Raw genomic sequence first — 16,241 nt, forward strand, 5'->3', positions numbered from 1 at the left:
CACATACTTGATTTCAAGACTTTAATTATTTTGCAATTTGAACTGCAATTGGAAGAAAATACAAACAAAGAACTAGAAATTCCTCTCATCATATTATTTACTACAGGCAGAAATTTGTGAAGTTTGCACTCACGGACCATTTGTCTGCTTCGAGCACTTCTTCAAAAATACGCCCTTTGCCTGCACAGTCCAACAAAAAGTAATTGAAAACTCCACAGGCAACTCACATTTTGCTGTCAAGGCCTAGTTAAATTACAAGTACTTTGTGAAAAAATCTGCAGCCTTTAACTTCCTACAGCAAAAGCCTGTCAATAGCTGGCATTCAAGCAGTGGAAAGAACAGGAACGTGTATAAGGTGACTGAACCTGACAGTGGGGAAGTTGATACAAATGTATGGAGTGACACAGAAAAAAACACCCTGATGGGAACAAGCTTTACATGCCATAAACACCATGTGGAGGCCTAAACCTGTGTCACCATTAATGTTGAACCCATTCGTAATGTTTGTGATACCATATATTTATGTGCAAAAGATCATAAGTTTTAGATTTCATTTGGGATTTCATGCTTTTCTCCAAATGCTAGTAACTCAGTGATAGACGGTCAGATGGCCATGCAGAATAATGATCCACAATTTACAATGTTAGGTCATAAACAGTAAAACATTTGTTGTTATTTTCTCATACATTCTACTACATAGTGGTTTCATGTTTCAAGATCATGGGAGAAAAGAAAAACAAAATTGATTATTCTTTCTGTACATATTCAATTCAAGTATAGTTTATTACAGTACAAAATCATTAAAGTATATACAAATATTATGAACAGGCCATGGGTTTTTAAGACATCCCCGATTTTTAAGGGAGTAAACATGTCACTCTTATCCCCCAGGAGATTGCACCTATACCAAAGGCTTGTACACTGCACAGCAGCAATGGCAAAGTTAATAGGGTGGGTAAGGTTTAGCATTAGGGTTCAGTGTTAGAGTTTAGGGTTATGGTTATTGACAACACCATCCTCACTAAACACGTCCACTGTGATTACATAGAAACATAGAAGATAGGAGCAGGAGCAGGAGTAGGCCATTCGGCCCTTCGAGCCTGCTCCGCCATTCAACGAGATCATGGCTGATCATCCAAACCCTAGCACCCGGTCCCTACACCGACAGCCATCCCACCCAAGCCCTATCCCCGTAACCCCACGTATTTAATCCCCCCTAACACTAAGGGCCAATTTTTATCATGGCCAATCAACCTAACCCGCACATCTTTGGACTCATTAGTTACACATGTGCTCTAATGAATGTGATCTCAAAGAAATCATAGTATTCAAAACAGTAAATCCTACAAGTTTGTACAAAATCAGTTGGAAAAAATAACGCATTTTCTATGTTTCAGGAAAATCTCCCCTTAAGTAAAATGTATCATAACATGTAAAATATAACTGCCATACAAATTTACAGTTCTACACTTCTCAGATTCCATGAAAATGTTTTAAATTTCATTTCAAGGTGAGACCTTTAAATTTCACCTTGCCCTTGGAAGGAGAGAACAAAAAAAAGTGGGAATTGCAGTTCATTTTTGAAAGCAGGAGCTGAATGACGGCCGGTGCAGCAGAAGCCCCGAGGTCTCGCCGCCTGATAAGATCATCTCACCGCTGGACTGGGCTCGTGTCAGGCGACTCCCTGAGGTTTAAAATAAACTGACAACAGTTCCAGGCTCCAACACATTCGGTAAAATGACTGTGATAACTTTACCATTTAAAAGTAATCACACAGATGGTATTTATTCCTTGTCACAAAATGATACAATAATAACTGTGTGTATTTATAATACATCCTTACATCCATTAGCAGTTATGGATAGGTGTGTTTAAAGATACAAATGATCACACCAACAAAAATATTTTTCACAAATCAACGTGAACATATTAGTTCCACTTGTTTATTGCCATTTCTACATGAACTTTACCCAGAATCAGTGATATATTTTCCCGAGTCTGAGCTGACTGCTCTGTGAAGGAGACCCTCCCCTTTCCTGGGCTGGCTCTTCGTGGGATTGGTTCAAAGTGCTGGCCTGGGAAGGTACCGCCCTCCTCGAGTTTCTGCTGTGGCTTTTTAAGTTGCTTCATTCATCAGCTCGGTACTTCGCTCTCTTTCTCCCTCCCTCCCTCTTTTATTGTGCACTTTCCTCGTTGCAGGCTTGAGGGGCCAGTCGCGAAGCAGCATGTCAGACCGAGCTCCTTTCGATACTAATCTTATCACGGTGACCCGCTTCGTGCTGGAGGAGGGCAGGAAGGCGAAAGGCACTGGCGAATTAAATCAACTTCTCAACTCCCTCTGCACTGCTGTCAAGGCCATCTCCTCGGCCGTCAGGAAGGCTGGTATCGCGAACCTGTAGGTATTCCCTGTCTAGAACTAATCCTATCCGTGCAAACCCTAACCCCCAGGGGTGCCTTGGGAACTGTCTCGGGTCAAGTTATTTGCTCCATTGCTTAACACGACCATGTTTTGTACTTGGAGTGGTATTGCAATTTTAGAAAACTTGTAGCGTGTTTTCACTTTGTTTCTGGACGTCCTCCCACAAATATGTTATGAATTATTTTCCTTCAGTTTTTATCGATTGCAGACTAATTTTGTCCTAGCTGAAGGTAAGGATGTCCATAGCTTTGGAGCAGCTACTCCTTGGAGAAATTAAATCTGCGGTAACATTTTTAGAGTTTCCTAAAACGTAGTTTGAATATTGAATGTATTACATCCAGACTCCAATAATCCACGTCAAATGTGGACCCATGATTACTTGTAGTTCAATACTGTATGTTGTTGTGCCAGGAGGAAACGCTTTCATGCCCCATTTTAATAATTTTGCTTCAATGCAAGTGGGTTAAAAAAAAACATTTGTTTCGGTGTTCGATTCAGTCCCTTGACTTTTTAACAGTTGGGAGGTGTGTCTTGCGGATCTTCCAATTGGAGAGCGCAGCTTGCACAGCAGGAAGTGCTTGCTTACACTGTCTTGTTGGACAGAAGATCCCTTAATTGTCCTATTATTTAGTCTTCTCCAATCAATACCTACCCGCCCTCTGTATAATATCGCCTACTCACTCGTTTAAAGATCTCTGCAACTTTTGTAATTTCAAATCTGGCAACTGTCACTCCTATTTTCAATTTTAAAACTATAACTTTTATTACTGTATATCACTCTAATAATAAACACAGCTCCCTTTTGTGAGCTTACAATCCCAGTGCCACTCTTGATCGTAACACTTCATGTTGACAACTCCACCATTAGTTTAAAAAGGTGTGGTCCTTTTAATATGATCAAGTTTCAACGAAACTTTTATGTTTTTCAGAATCTTAAATTCAAAATGGAATTATCCCTACTGACCCTTTTTAAAATGTAATTCTTCAACTGCTGAACAATACTATAAAAGCTCTGACAGCGATGATTACCTGTTATTATTCACGGGGCCACTCAAAGATAAAAGCCCAGAAATTCCATTGGGAATTGTGTGAATGGGGTCCAAAAAATCACCCATCTCCCTTTCTGCTGCTCTCTGTTATGCACACATTTTCTGACCTGGTTGCCTCCTGACAATGTACTTTCACACATGTTATGTGCAAGATCTTCATTTTAAATTCTAATCCATTGCAAACCATGGGTTAATGGGTAAGCTTTTTCTAAATGGTTACACTGCACACAGTGCACTAACCTCAGCCATTTCAAATGGAGGATCAAAGGTCAGGTCAGGTTTTTGCCTGTCAGAAAGGGAGCCTTAAAATGGTGATCATTTATTTTTATTGCTTTCATGCTAAGGGATTTCTATGCCCTCTCATTAGATTCTATGTCCTACATTATAACAGTGACTACACTTCAAAAGTACTTCATTCTCTGTAAAGCACTTTGGGACGTCATGAGGCCATGAAAGGCTCTATATAAATGCAAGTCCCTTTGTCTTTTATGAAAAAGAATAAAGAATGGATGCCAGGGATATCAGATGACACTAGAGGTGCGCTGGCTGCATCTGCCATTGTGTCACCAAATGTATCTACAAGCTGCAGGCTCAAGTTAGGCAGGGAGGTAGTTACAGTGCTGTGCCATCTGCTTCAATAAGATCTGAAGCCAAACCTTCACCACAGGAGAGGCACTACCAGTAGCAGTCAAGATGGCCATGGCCTCAATGTTTATGCCGCTGGTTACTTCCAGGCTACCACAAGACACCATTGTAGTATTTGTAATAGCTGCTTGTACATGTATCAAATGGGTAGCTGATATTATTTAGCAGGATGAACACTTTCACCTCTTTTCCCACTGGACAGTGATGGCAGCCTGACAGCTTTGCTGGATTCCCAAAGTATTAGGGGTCTTTGGTACCCATATTGGATTCTGAGCTTCTATGCACAATACAATGGCGTATATGAACAGAAGGAACTTCTTCTCCAACATGTTCAGTGACTACCAACAACATATTATGCAGGTTAATGCCCATATCTTAGGCAGCAGTCACTATACTTTCATCTTAAGGCAATCATCTATACCAGGCTTCTTTGAAAGTGATGGGCGACTAGAGGGATGATCAAGCCTACCCTCTTCAGCCCTGGTAAATGGCACTCTTACGGGAGTGATGGACAGAGGCAGAGCCTAGATGCAGCTATCGGGATCAATCAAGAGCTTACTGCTGGCATCTTGGAGAAAAGGTTCAGATTTCTTACAGATCAAGATGCTGTACAGACTGCTTTGCCAAGGTCTCCAAAAAGCCAGAATTAGAAGAATGCAGAGATCTGAGGGCTGTAGGGCTGGAGGAGGTTACAGAGATAGGGAGGGGTGAGGCTATAGAGGGATTTGAACACAAGGATGAGAATTAAGGTGGACTAGAGCCAATGTAGTTCAGTGTGAACGGGACTTGGTGTGAGTTAGGACACAGACATCAGAGTTTTGGATGAGCTCCTGTTTAGAGGTTGATAAGTGGGAGGCCGGTGAGAGCATTGGAATAATTGAGACTGGAGGTAATAAAGGCATGGATATGAGGGTTTCAGTAGCAGATAGGCTGAGGCAGGGATGGAGTTGCTTAAGATTCAGATGGTCCTGTACCTCCTTGTGCTGGTTACTGAGATGTCCCTGCAACTAATTCATCCATGTCTGCTGCTGCTGTGTACAGTATTTCAGTTTGGTTATGTGTGCTGCCCTGTCTTGGATAACTAATGAGACCTGGCTTGTGGCAGCATGCAGCATGTATGCTGGTGCGGTAGCATCCCTAATTACTTGCAAAGCTACAACACTGAATTTTTATTCTTGATTAGATCATGTTTTTGCAGCGTGCTCTTTTTGGAGTATTTTTTGCTGAGCTTACTCAAGAGTACACTGAACTCTATCAGCAGGACTTTTAAACTGATGCAATGAGGATAGAACATATTTGGACAGCATTTAATTATTAGCTTGTTTCAAAGTCCCAACAGATTAAGCCTCTGAAAACTGCAGGTTTTGTACAACTTTAACAAAAGATACTTTGTTTTAAGTATTTTGAACAAAGAATTTCTATGTTTCAAAATCAAGTTAAGCAATACACAGTGTGCCATTTTGGGCATTTACAAGAATTTCATTTTCAGAATGAAATATTCATTTGACTGCTATAATTAACAGTACAAAGTGAAGGGATTGCACATATATCTTTTATTCCTTCTCTCTCTTTCCCCCCTCATCTTTCCTACTTCTGCAAGGCATCTAGCACTCTTTGGGTTACATTTGTCTTAGACAACATTTGTGGCTTTACACAAATTGGCTGATGGGATGAAATTATCTATCCACTGGTGTATTTAACAGCAATAGTTGCATTGATTATAAAAAAATAATAATAATAAAGAAACTAGGTGATGGGCTAAGGTCCACAGTACAGGGTTTCACCAATGTTTAGAAGAGTAGGAGATGGGTTCGGGTGGATGCAGAGTGATAGAAGATTTGAGGTTAGGATCAGATCAGCCATGATCTTATTGAATGGTGGAGCAGGCTCGAGGGGCCGATTGGCCTACTCCTGCTCCTATTTCTTATGTTCTTATAGGCTCCCACCATTCATGGATATCTTTTTCAGGCAGCACGGAAGCAATGGGCTGAATGGCCTTATGGTCCCATATTCTTACCTTTTTTTAATATTATTTTCAAAGATTTATCCATTTCCCTAGTAAAAAGCTATTATGGATTCTGTTTTCACCACTGTTTCTGGTAGGATATTCACTTGTCTTAAGCCTTAGTGTAAGAATAAATCTTAAAAACTTACATTCTAACACATCCCTTCGTTCTTTTGGTGGTGGTCTTAGATTTATGTCTAGCTATCGACTTACTGATTAGCAAATCATTTTTCTCCCCAAAAATTAGGCAATTCAAAGTTCATAACATCTTCCATGAAGTGATGCAGGCAATAGATAAGAATGCAAGACTCAAAGTGTCATAGTTTTGTCTGAAGTAAAATCACTCACTGTAGAACTCATTGTGAAATGTCTCATAATTTGTGTGCCATGTTCCTTATTGGTATAATACTTTCTTCTAGTACCTTAAAGTCCATATGGTGGGGGAAGAGAGTTGCTTGTGAAATTTATAATAGACTGAAACAGATCTGAAAAATGCCTAATTTCCTGGGGGTGATGCAACACAAAACAAACCAGAACAGGAACCAGAAAATCAACTCTCAGCTGTTAAGTCTAAAGCATTTTTCCTTGGCTGCCATACAGGATTATCTTCTAAATTACCAACTGTGCCAGAGTTGAAAGAACACTTTTTTGCTGCCAGCAGTAGAAACTCAGTAGATTTAAAACATTTATTGGGTTTATATGTTTAGTGAGCTTCTTTAGATTAATTCCTATCAATGCAATGACTTAATAATCTGCATACTTCTGTTATTAGCCACATGTAGCTAGGGCAGATGGGGCCTCAGTTTAACGTCTCATCCGAAAGATAGCACCTCCGGCAGTGCAGCAATCCCTCAGCACTGCACTGGAGTGTCAGCCTGGATTATGTGCTCAAGTCTCAGGAGTGGAACTTGAACCTAAGTGTAATATGGAATGTGCAACATGCATACCAATTTTAATATATTGTTGAAAGCATATGGTGGGTCCCTTGATGGCTCAGCTAGTTGTCAATAAGCCAGTCAGGAAGATCATGTGTTCAATTCCCTGTCTGTGCCGAGTTTGCTGATCTCAATTGGGATGATGGTAAGGGTGCTAAAATTGCCTTCAATGCCTCTGAAATAGGGAGGGGGGAAATTTTCTCGTGTTTGCACCTCTGATTTTTATGCAGTGACCCCTGCAAAAAAGCATACACATCTGGATGGCAGAGGAGATCAGAGTTGGGCTCAGCCATGACCCATCCTTCTGGTTGAACACCCTGCCAAGTGTCATTGTCGAGGCTCACATGAAGAATGGACACTTGGGCAGGATACTGGAGGATGACTAGTGCCTGTTGGAACTGAACTCAACAAGGAATTAATATCTCGGGAAAAGAAGCGGCGAGAGGTTGAATGAGTAACAATACTGTGGAGGAGGAATTCCTGGAGTGTTTACCGGATGGTTTCCTGGACCAATATGTCGAGGAACCAACCAGAGATCAGGCCACCTTAGACTGGGTATTATGTAACGAGAAAGGATTAATTAGCAATCTTGTTGTAAGAGGCCCCTTGGGTCGGAGCGATCATAATATGATCGAATTCTTCATTAAGATGGAGAATGAAGTAGTTGACTCAGAGACTAGGGTCCTCAATTTAAATAAAGGAACTATGATGGTCTGAGGAGCGAGTTGGGTAGGATTGATTGGGGAATGGCACTCAAAGGGTTGACGGTGGATAGGCAATGGCAAACATTCAAAGACCGAATGGATGAACTACAGAATTTGTTCATCCCAGTTTGGCATAAAAATAAAACAAAAAAGGTGACCCAACCGTGGCTAACAAGGGAAATTAGGGATAGCATAAGGTCCAAGGAGAGGGCATATAAATTGGCCAGAAAAAGCAATAACCCTGAGGATTGGGAGCAGTTTAGGATTCAACAAAGGAGGACAAAGGGATTAATTAAGAAAGGGAAAATAGAATATGAGAGTAAGCTTGCAGAGAACATACTGACTGTAAAAACTTTTATAGATATGTGAAGAGAAAAAGATTGGTGAAGTCAAGCATAGGTCCCTTGCAGTCAGAATTGGGGGATTTTATAATGGGGAACAAATAAATGGCAGACCAACTAAATACATATTTTGGTTCTGTCTTCACAAAGGAGGACACAAATAACCTCCCAGAGATGCCGGGGAACATAGGGCCTGATGAAAGGGTGGAACTGAAAGAAATCAGTATTTGTAGGGAAATGGTGTTAGGAAAATTGATGGGACTGAAGGCCGATAAATCCCCAGGGCCTGATAATCTACATCCCAGGGTACTTAAGGAAGTGGCCCTAGAAATAGTAGATGCATTGCTGGTCATCTTCCAGAACTCGATAGACTCTGGAACGGTACCCATGGATTGGCGGGTAGCTAATGTTACCCCACTATTCAAAAAAGGTGGTAGAGAAAAGGCGGGGAATTATAGACCGGTAAGCTTCACATCGATAGTGGGGAAAATGCTAGAGTCCATTATAAAAGATGTAATAGCAGAGCACTTGGAAAGCAGTGACTGGATCGGACAAAGTCAACATGGATTTACAAAAGGTAAATCATGCTTGACTAATCTACTGGAATTTTTTGAGGATGTAACTGGTAAAATAGATAAGGGAGAACCAGTGGATGTGGTGTATTTGGACTTTCAGAAGGCTTTCGATAAGGTCCCGCATAAGAGATTAGCGTGCAAAATTAAGGCACATGGGATTGGGGGCAAGGTATTGACTTGGATAGAGAACTGGTTGGCGGACAGAAAGCAAAGAGTTGGAATAAACGGGTCGTTTTCCGAGTGGCAGACAGTGACTAGTGGGGTACCGCAAGGATCGGTCCTAGGACCCCAGCTGTTCACAATATATATTAATGATCTGGACGAGGGAATTGGATGTAATATCTCCAAATTTGCAGACGACACAAAGCTGGGGGGGAGGGTATGCTGTGAGGAGGATGTCGTGAAACTCCAGCACGATTTGGACAGGTTGGGTGATTGGGCAGAAACATGGCAAATGCACTATAATGTGGATAAATGTGAGGTTATCCACTTTGGTGGCAAAAACAGGAAGGCAGATTATTATTTGAATGGTAATAGTTTGGGAGAAGGGGAAGTGCAAAGAGACCTGGGTGTTCTTGTACACCAGTCGCTGAAGGTAAGCATGCAGGTGCAGCAGGTGGTTAAGAAGGCAAATGGTATGTTGGCCTTTGTAGCAAGAGGGTTCGAGTACAAGAACAAGGATGTCTTGCTACAGTTGTACAGGGCCTTGGTGAGACCACACCTTGAGTATTGTGTGCAGTTTTGGTCGCCTTACCTGAGGAAGGACGTTCTTGCCATGGAAGGAGTGCAGCGAAGATTCACCAGGCTGATACCTGGGATGGCAGGAATGACGTAGGAGGAGAGATTGGGTCGATTGGGCTTCTACTCACTGGAGTTTAGAAGATTGAGAGGGGATCTCATCAAAACCTATAAAATTCTGTCAGGCCTGGACAGACTAGATGCAGGAAGGATGTTTCTGATGGCCGGGGAGTCCAGAACCAGGGGTCATAGTCTAAGGATAAGGGGTAAGCCATTTAGGACTGAAATGAGGAGGAATTTCTTCACCCAGAGAGTGGTGAACCTGTGGAATTCTCTGCCACAGAGGGCGGTGGAGGCCAGTTCATTAAGTATATTCAAGAAAGAGTTGGATATATTTCTTAAGGCTAAAAGGATCAAGGGATATGGGGAGAAGGCAGGGACAGGGTACTGAATTTGGATGATCAGCCATGATCTCATTGAATGGCGGAGCAGGCTCGAAGGGCCGAATGGCCTACTCCTGCTCCTATCTTCTATGTATCTATGGATGGATCTAACATAAAGAACATAGGTGCCATCTGGAGAGCATCTTTTATACCCAAAGCTCATTGGTTATGTAGTTGCACTTGGAATATAATGATCCCCGGTCTATACATCTGGCAGCTCTGCAGCCTCCTTTTGCACAGTGTTAAAAATAAACTAAATAATAAAACATCCTGCTTAAAGCAACTCCTTTGATATGCACTTATTACCCTGTTTCAATGGAAAAACTGGCAATTTTATTTTGAATTTGTTTGCAGACAATGACACAAAAATTGTGTAAATAAGTCACTGCATCATCACCCACTAATGCATGATGTGATCACAACAAAAATGACTTACAGCTACAAAGGCGCATCTCCCTGAATCCTATTCATTAAGGACAGGGCCTGTTCAATCCTGTGTGATTTAAAAAAAAAAAAAAAAAAAAAAAATAATAATAATAATATTAAGACTTTAGTATAAATCGGGATTTTGATGATAGACAGCAGGGCAAATATTCATATTGGAAATTGCTGAGCTTCAGTATAATGTTATGAAGAACAGTGCTACAGAGAGAAACATTTAATTTCTGTAAACCTGGTGTATTTTACTTTATTTGTGCAGAGTATGAGCAATGATGCTAACATCCAACTCATTTTCTAGTTATGGGCTTTCTGGAAGCAAAGTCAATGTGACAGGGGATGAGGTGAAGAAGCTCGATGTACTTTCCAATGACATGGTAATAAACATGTTAAAATCCTCCTTCAGTACATGTGTCCTTGTCTCTGAAGAAGAAAAAAATGCCATCATCGTGGATCCAGACCAACAGGTCAGTTACGAGGGATTCCTTACGTATTGTAAAGGCAACATTTTGCCTTAAAGCAAAAAAAAAAAGTGTTTTTTGGACAAGTGTACCACAGAGATTTACTGTTGCATAATGGCCCAGAAATTCTGGTCGGGGGCTTCCCATGGGTGCAAGCCCCCGATCTGCACTTGCCTTGCGCGCCAGCTGTTGAGCTGTGGGCCCCCGTGGAATTCCGATCCGGGGCCTGGTCCAGCTGCCGGCGCGCAGTGCTTGCGTATCCCAGGGCCGCAGTTAGTTCGATGCGTCCCCTGGGATCACGTGGGCAGCCAATCGGAGCAGGGAATGCTCCATTCATAAGCCTGACAGCAAGGCCCCAAAATAGCACTAAACCTTCAAATAAATTTTTTTTAAATCACATTTTTTAAATCGATCTATATATATAAAAAAACAGTATGTCTCTCTCTGTCTGTCTGTCCGGCTATACAATCAAAAGTTATAGAGCGTACCTACACATATGTTATATCAAAAGAAAGCTCATCATTAGGGGACTCTCATAGGCGTATTTACTTTTTGGTCAGACAAAAATTGTACCGACTGTATCCAAAAAACGTTCAAAATTCCGCTCATTATCCACTCATTAGCATCGAGTGGGGGCGGGTTCATTGCGTGTGCGGGCGGGCCATCCTAGAGTTGAGTGACGTGACGATTGACCAATCCTACAGTTCAGTGACCTGATGGTTGACCAATCGGTGCGTGTGTGGGCGGGCCTTATCATTCTGAACTGAGGCGAGTGTCAGCCATCTTGATTCGTAAGTTTATTTTTTTTCCCACTTTCTGCGTGTTTCTTCAAATCTAGATTTCCAGCAAAAAAAAAGTTGCTTTTAAAACACACGTTTTTAAAAAAAGTTAATTAATTTGTAAATCTTTTCTCTAACCTCTATAATTTTCCTACCTTCGTTTTTGCAGGCCTGCAAGCCTGGGCCTCTGTTGCCCAGCCACGCCCGAGCTAGGCACCGCCCCTCCCGCTGGGCCCGCCCCGCGATCGCCGCCATCTTTGTAAAGGCTGGCGGTGCGGGACTGGGCCGAGCGTAGCCATCGCCGCCATTTTGGTAAAGGCTGGCGGGGCAGGAGGCAGCCTAGCGGGAGGTGAGTTGCGGTCACCGCGGGGCTCGGACCCAGCTGATCGGGCTCATCAGGGGTTGGCCCACAACACATCGACCGGAGGAGCGGCGGCTCTCTCTCTCCTCTTTTCCCCCCCCCCCCCCCCCCCCCCCCGGCGCGGCTTGGGCGGGGGGCCGGTGCTCGGGAGGGCGGTGCTCGGAAGAGCAGGGAGGGAAGGGTTACCCCGGCAACCGGGCGCGGCCCTCTCAGCCTCAAGCCGGCTCACGCCCGTTCCCGGGGCTTGGCTCCAGCGCAGGCCCAGCCGCAATCGGCGGTCTTGAAGCCGGGGCTCGGCTGGGCTCGGGAGGGCGGGGCTCGGGCTGACCGGGGTGCAGCGCTCGGCTGGGCCATGTCAGTGCATGGGGCCATCGCCGGCCGAGGGGAGAGGGTCTGCTTGCTCCCCCCCTCCTTCCCCCCCCCCCACCACACCCTTGCCACTCCCCCTCCCCTTCCCATCCCCCCTTCCCCGACACCCCAGTCGCGCGCTCTCTTTCCCCCCCCCCCCCCCTCCCTCCCAGTCGCTTGCTCTCTTCCGCCCCGGTCGCTCGCTCACTTTTTCTCTTTCTCTCCCCCCCCTCCCCTCCCCCAAAGTCGCTTGCTCGCCCTCTCTTTCCCTCCCCCCCCCGGTCGCTCGCTCGCTCTCTTTCCCCCCCCCACCCCGGTTGCTCGCTCGCTCTCTTTTCCCCCCCCCCCCCCCCCACCCCGCTCCCTCCCTCCCTCTCTCTCATCCCCGGTCGCTCGCTCGCTCTCTTTTCCCCCCCCCCCCCCCCCACCCCTCCGGTCGCTCGCTCGCTCTCTCTTTTTTCCCCCCCCCCCCCCCCCAGTCACTCGCACGCTCGCTCTCTCTCTCTTCCAACAACAACATGCCCTCAAAAATGCCTCGGCACCGCCGGGCACTCCAGCTAGTAAACTATAAATTACATGAAATAACTATTTTGAACAATTTAAATTTTTGAAAAAAATAATTTTATGTTCTAACGGGGCTAAAAATAAACTTACCTTTCTTTAAAGTATTTAAAAATAATAAACCTGTGGAAAAAATGTTTTAATTAATTGACCACTTACCTTGTAAAAAGCAGGCCTTACGCCTGCTTTTTACATTTCTAAATTCTGCTGGCTTACCCTCACGGGAAAACCTGTTTTTAAAAAAAAAAACTAAGTTTGATGCGCATGCACAGCCTCCCCCGTGCACGCGTTTGACCTCTGAACCTCTCCGTTCAGAGGAACAGAAGTGCCGGTTTCCCGCGCATGCGCAGTGCATGCAGGAAACCGGCACTTCCATTGGGCCTACGGGTGTGTCCCCCATGCGTACTCACCCGTGGAGACCCGAATTTCTGGGCCAATGTATATGATTAAGTATATTACACAGCATCTGTTTTTTTAATGTTTTGCTAATTGTACCATCTAACTGTAGCCTGTAATTTCAGATGTGGATTTGCTGTCTACCTGTGAATTTTAACCTGGTCACAAGCACAATGATGCTAACATTGTGCTAACTAGTAGCATGTTATTTATTGGCAGCAGCATTAGGTGTTACATTTTTTTTGAACTGATTTGCTTTAAAGGAATTTAATATTCAATGCCAACTCTACCATTGCCAGTTCAATATAATCTGGATCCTATTGTAGCAATGCTTGTGTAAACTGCTTCTGTTTTTAAGACTATTGCATATAGCTTCATGAAGGCTGTGTGGGAATTGCAACATGTGTGGTACTGAGCCATATAGATCAGGAGAGTTCAGGTTCAATACCTTTTTCTCTCCTGGCTAAGTTCATCTCAGCCAGGGTAACTTGTACAAGCACTGCAGTTGGTCCTCATACAAAGCTATACCTCATGCTTTCCAGTGAGCTCTGCTATGCACGGTGCTGGAGGGCTGCTAAAGTTTTACTGTTGTTTAAAATGGAGAAAGGGGATAGACTGAGTAATTACAGCCAGTCAGCCTAACCTCGGTGGTGGGCAAATTATTGGAAAAAATTCTGAGGGACAGTGGAAATCGTCATTTAGAAAGGCACAGATTAATCAAGGACAGCGTGGAATTGTTAAGGGAAGGTCGTGCCTGACTACAACAAAAGCAAAATACTGCGGATGCTGGAAATCCGAAATAAAAACAGAAAATGCTGCAAATACTCAGCAGGTCAGTGTAAGATTATAGTCAATTTACGTAGTAATTTGTCTATTAACATTTATTTTCTTTATTATACATATATATCCATGCAGTTACTAATTTTTTTATTACTTACTTTATATAAACACAAGTAATCATAAATAAAAACAGAAAATGCTGGAGAAACTCAACAGGTCAGGCAGCATCTGTCAAGAGAGAAACAGAGTTAACCTTTCGTCTGAACTCGTGTAATCATAACTAGTTCACAAAGCAAAGTAACCATTCATAATCAGCTTAGCAAAAAGACTGATTTGGGGGGGAAACTATAGTAGACTATAATTGAATGAAACACAGTAAAAAAGACCTTGAAAAGACAGGAGTTTAATAACTTGGGATAAACAAGGTGCAGCTGCGGCTAGAATCTGCAACCTGACTGATAATGGAGGTTCACTAGACAGATAAGAAGGGGCCATTTACCACAATAACATTTTTTTAAAATGTGTTCATGGGATGTGGGCGTCGCTGGCAAGGCCGGCATTTATTGCCCATCCCTAATTGCCCTTGAGATGGTGCAGAGGGCAGTTAAGAGTCAACCACATTGCTGTGGGTCTGGAGTCACGTATAGGCCAGACCAGGTAAGGACAACAGATTTCCTTCCCTAAGGGACATTAGTGAACCAGATGGGTTTTTACATCAATTCGGTAGTTTCATGGTCACCGTTACTGATGCTAGATTTTTTTTCCCCAGATTTATTTAATTAACTGCATAGTGGGATTTGAACTAATTTCTCTGGATCAGTAGTGCAGGCCTCTGGATTACTAGTCCAGTAACATAATCACTATGCTACTTGGAATAGGTGTTTTTTTAGTTGAAATTAACAGAAGGGGAAGGACATAGAAACATAGAAGATAGGAGCAGGAGTAGGCCACTCGGCCCTTCGAGCCTGCTCCGCCATTCAATGAGATCATGGCTGATCATCCAAATTCAGTACCCTGTCCCTGCCTTCTCCCCATATCCCTTGATCCCTTTAGCCTTAAGAAATATATCCAACTATTTCTTGAATGTATTTAATGAACTGGCCTCCACCGCCCTCTGTGGCAGAGAATTCCACAGGTTCACCACTCTCTGGGTGAAGAAATTCCTCCTCCATTTCAGTCCTAAATGGCTTACCACTTATCCTTAGACTATGACCCCTGGTTCTGGACTCCCTGGCCATCGGAAACATCCTTCCTGCATCTAGTCTGTCCAGGCCTGACAGAATTTTATAGGTTTCGATGAGATCCCCTCTCAATCTTCTAAACTCTAGTGAGTATATGCCCAATCGCCACAATCTCTCCTCATATGTCATTCCTGCCATCCCAGGTATCAGCCTGGTGAATCTTCGCTGCACTCCTTCCATGGCAAGAACGTCCTTCCTCAGGTAAGGCAACCAAAACTGCACACAATACTTAAGGTGCGGTCTCACCAAGGCCCTGTACAACTGTAGCAAGGCATCCTTGTTCCTGTACTCGAACCCTCTTGCTACGAAGGCCAACATACCATTTGCCGCCTTAACCGCCTGCTGCACCTGCATGCTTACCTTCAGCGACTGGTGCACAAGAACACCCAGGTCTCTTTGCACTTCCCCTTCTCTCAACCTATTGCCATTCAAATAATAATCTGCCTTCCTGTTTTTGCCACCAAGTGGATAACCTCGCATTTATCCACATTATAGTGCATTTGCCATGTTTCTGCCCAATCACCCAACCTGTCCAAATCGTACTGGAGTTTCACGACATCCTCCTCACAGCATACCCTCCCACCCAGCTTTGTGTCGTCTGCAAATTTGGAGATATTACATCCAATTCCCTCGTCCAGATCAATAATATATATTGTGAACAGCTGGGGTCCTAGGACCGATCCTTACGGTACCCCACTAGTCACTGCCTTCCACTCGGAAAACGACCTGTTTATTCCAACTCTTTGCTTTCTGTCCGCCAACCAGTTCTCTATCCAAGTCAATACCTTGCCCCCAATCCCATGTGCCTTAATTTTGCACGCTAATCTCTTATGTGGGAGCTTATCGAAAGCCTTCTGAAAGTCCAAATACACGGTGGCATAGTGGTTAGCACTGTTGCCTCACAGCGCCAGGGACCCGGGTTCAAATCGGGCCTCGGGCGACTGTCTGTGTGGAGTTTGCACATTCTCCCTGTGTCTGCGTGGGTTTCCTCCGGGTGCTCCGGTTTCCTCCCACAGTCCAAA

General features: G+C 43.8%; 1 protein-coding gene across 1 annotated transcript in view; it reads left to right on the forward strand.

Annotated features, from left to right (window-relative positions):
- The first annotated feature begins 2,115 nt into the window (after window positions 1-2,115).
- LOC147124326 (fructose-1,6-bisphosphatase 1-like) overlaps window positions 2,116-16,241 on the forward strand; it is a 30,604-nt gene continuing 16,478 nt past the window's right edge. Inside the window, exons 1-2 of the mRNA XM_085985015.1 lie at window positions 2,116-2,395; window positions 10,594-10,759. Of these exons, the coding sequence (XP_085841141.1) occupies window positions 2,226-2,395; window positions 10,594-10,759 (336 nt within the window). The 5' untranslated portion in view covers window positions 2,116-2,225. The remainder of the gene's footprint in view (window positions 2,396-10,593; window positions 10,760-16,241) is intronic.

The sequence above is a fragment of the Somniosus microcephalus genome, chromosome 1, assembly GCF_052327205.1.
Source record: "Somniosus microcephalus isolate GS21.2 chromosome 1, FLI_Smic_1.0, whole genome shotgun sequence".
Lineage (NCBI taxonomy): Eukaryota > Metazoa > Chordata > Chondrichthyes > Squaliformes > Somniosidae > Somniosus > Somniosus microcephalus.